This window comes from Apis dorsata, unplaced genomic scaffold (assembly GCF_000469605.1).
Source record: "Apis dorsata unplaced genomic scaffold, Apis dorsata 1.3 scaffold_885, whole genome shotgun sequence".
Lineage (NCBI taxonomy): Eukaryota > Metazoa > Arthropoda > Insecta > Hymenoptera > Apidae > Apis > Apis dorsata.
The window spans coordinates 59133-62524 of record NW_006264001.1 but is presented as its reverse complement, the minus strand read 5'-3'; the positions used below and the strand labels follow the sequence as shown (position 1 = coordinate 62524).

The following is a 3392-nucleotide window of genomic DNA, read 5'->3' as shown; positions in this document are numbered from 1 at the left end:
ATAAATTAAAGCAATATGTAATATCTTTAAAAGAAGGTAAATTTATTAATAATAAAAATAATTTAATAATTTTATTTTTAAATTTTTAAAAATTTATAATTAGTATTAATTTTTTTAATTTTTTTTTTTTTACAAAATTTAAAATATTTATTTTAATTTATACTAATATAATTTTTTTAATAGAATTTACAGTTGGAATGATTTTACCTAAAAAGGATAATGTGAAGGAAAATATTTCAAATATCACTTCTGGATTTAATGCAAAAGTGAGTATGTGATTTTTATATTATACATACAATATTAAGTTTGATTCAAAGATTTTCCAAATTTTTAAATTTACTGTTTCACTTATATATAATTAACTAATATATAATTAATTATTATAGATGCAAATGAATTCTACTGTAGTTTCATCAAATAATAAAAAAGAATTAGGATGTAAAATTTCAACGACAACAATTAAGCAACAACAGAAGTTTCAATGTAGGGCCGAAGAATTTTATAACGTTTTTACGTCAGTAGAGGTAAGAATATTGCAATTATTCATGATATTTAAGGCATTTAAAAATATATAAAGTCATATTGCGTATAGAATTTTTATTCATTCAAATTTATTTTATACTTAATAAATTTTTTAAAACACAATATTAATTCATTGAATTATCAAAAATCAATAAATCGAAAATTCTAAAACAAGAAAAACATAATTATTTAATTATTATGTTATTCATTGTGTTTTTTTGTCTATGAGAAAGCTATTATTTTTCCTTGTAAGTTCCTATATCTTTATAAAAATATATATAATTAAAAAAAATATATATATATTAATTATATTTTAATTATAATTTTATATATTTTAATTTTTTATTTATTATATTTTTCTTATATATTTCTAATATTTTATTCAATAATATAAATTATACTGTTACTTTGGTTTTATATTATTTANAATATAATATAATATTTTGCATTTCTGCATTTCAGTTACATTATTATGGATTGAATATTAATAATATTAATAAAAATATTTAATAAATATTATCGCGCTTGTAAACATAATTACTAATTATATAATCTATAATAAAGTTTAATAAAAAATTTATATATAAAAGTAAAAAATTTTTATTATTATATATTTTATATAAAATGAAAATTTTTGATTATAATTAATAATTGTGAATAATGAAATACAATTTTATGTATTAAAATTTAGTTTGAACTGAAAATAACTATTATATGGTGGTTTTGAATTAGATTAAAATAAGGTTGTTTTATTTAAGCAAAATTAAATTTTTATTAAGTAAATAATACTTTTCATTATTCTCTATCATTTATTTGATTAATCTATAATTCATAGAAACATTGTATGTATACTTCTATCTCACCAGGTGCTGCAAATTTTTACATCTCTACAATGAACAGAATAAATCACAAAAGATCATCTTTGATAGTTTCAATAAAAATATATACACTTATTACATCTTAATTGGGACACCTTATGTATCATATTTAATTATATATTTTATCTCTTTTTATATAGGAGAATACTTATTAGTATATAGTTGTTGATACAGTATTTGTTGATAGGATTTATGATTGTTTTATATTTGCTTATTCTGGTATAGGTGGAGTAATGAAATTCTGGACTGCTGAAATGAAGTTTTATTTTATAGGCTGATCTAAAAAATTATTTGTTTCCTGATGAGACAAGACAATTCAGCTATCACTATGAAATTTAGGTACAGAGTGCTAATACTGAAGACAAATTTGTAAAAAGGTTAGTGCACAGAAGGAACGCTTATTTGTTTATCTTTAGCTTGTATTGCTATAATTTATGAGACATAAATTATAAAATATTCAAATATATTTTGAATTTAATGAATCATAAAATTAAGATGATTTAAATAGATAAAATAATTTAAATTCTAAATTGGAATATTAGTAAAAGATGAACTACCAAATAACAAACTTGTCTTTTTTTGGCCGTTTTTCTCTATTAAGATAAAGAAATATTAATAGTAAAAAAAATATTTGTAAATCAATTATATAAGGTGTTCTTTAGAAAATATCATATATTATATAATATAACATAATATAAGATAAACTTTTGAAATTACATTTAAAAATTACATTTCTTTTCTTCCTTCTGAAAATTAAAGCGTTCATGGAAGCTTTTTATGAAATATTTGTAATTTTAACTTTAAAATATGAAGATGTTATCAAATTGAAAGTTCCTTTTGTATATTCAATTTTTTTTGAAGACATCTATGTAGCCTGTCATTTATTTTTAGATTTAGGATATATACAGGGTGTTCCATATATATACATATATATATATATAAATTTATTTCCCAAATTATTCAAAATTCGAAAAAGTAAATAGATCTTACATTGTTTCAAAAATAATATTTTATGATGTTTCCAAATCTTGTCTGGATGTATGTATATTTGATATTTCAAAATCAAACCACTCTGACTTCATTGATTCATAATATGTTAGTTTTTCAAGGTTATTTGTAATCATTTATTATTTAAAATTTATCTTTGTTGAATGTCCAGAAACTGTTATTTTTCTCTTGTATTCGAAAGGACGATTTTACATTTTAATATTAATACTGATTTATTCCATTTTTTATATTATATTCCAAAATATAATTTCCTCTTGAAAATTATCCTATTAATTTGTTGATAGATATCCCTAATCCAATCCTTTATGTTATTAAAAATGGTAGATTATTTTAGGTAAATTTTATCATTTGTAAAATTATTTTCTATAGGAAAAAATTTATAGGTTTTAAATTATGTTGATAATTTCGTTTGATAATATAATAATGTCGTTGTGTAAATGAATTGATATTGAAAAAAAAATTATACTAATCATGGTGAATTTTTAATTTACATAAAAAAAATAATTAGATTAAATTATTCATAATAGGCAACTATGACATATAATAGATAGAAACAAAATAATGAAAAAGTATTGTTTTTTGATGTAACTAAAATGAAAATCAGTTAATAAACTGCGAATATTTATGCATTTATAAAAAATTTGAATGCAGAAAAATTTATATACTTATACACTCAAATAATATATGATATATGATGCAAAAAAGTATAAATTCAAAGTATAATATATATTATAATATTTAATGAATAAGACAAATCTCTATTTAAACTCTATTTATTTAAATATATTGATAAAAATTTTATTTTGCATAAATATTCACAGTTTACTTATTAATTATATGCAATTTAATGTATATATTATAAATGATTTTGAATTGAATTTAAAATCATAAATAATTAAAATTATTTGTTAATATTTTTAATTATATAAAAAAATAATATTACCTAAATATTTAAATTTTATTATATTTAATTATTTAATTTTA

The 3392-nt window shown here is 17.9% G+C and overlaps 1 protein-coding gene across 1 annotated transcript in view; it reads left to right on the top strand.

Annotated features, from left to right (window-relative positions):
* LOC102679971 (activator of 90 kDa heat shock protein ATPase homolog 1) overlaps window positions 1–3392 on the top strand; it is a 7549-nt gene that overhangs the window by 2755 nt on the left and 1402 nt on the right. Inside the window, exons 6-8 of the mRNA XM_006623391.2 lie at window positions 1–36; window positions 184–266; window positions 387–524. Of these exons, the coding sequence (XP_006623454.1) occupies window positions 1–36; window positions 184–266; window positions 387–524 (257 nt within the window). The remainder of the gene's footprint in view (window positions 37–183; window positions 267–386; window positions 525–3392) is intronic.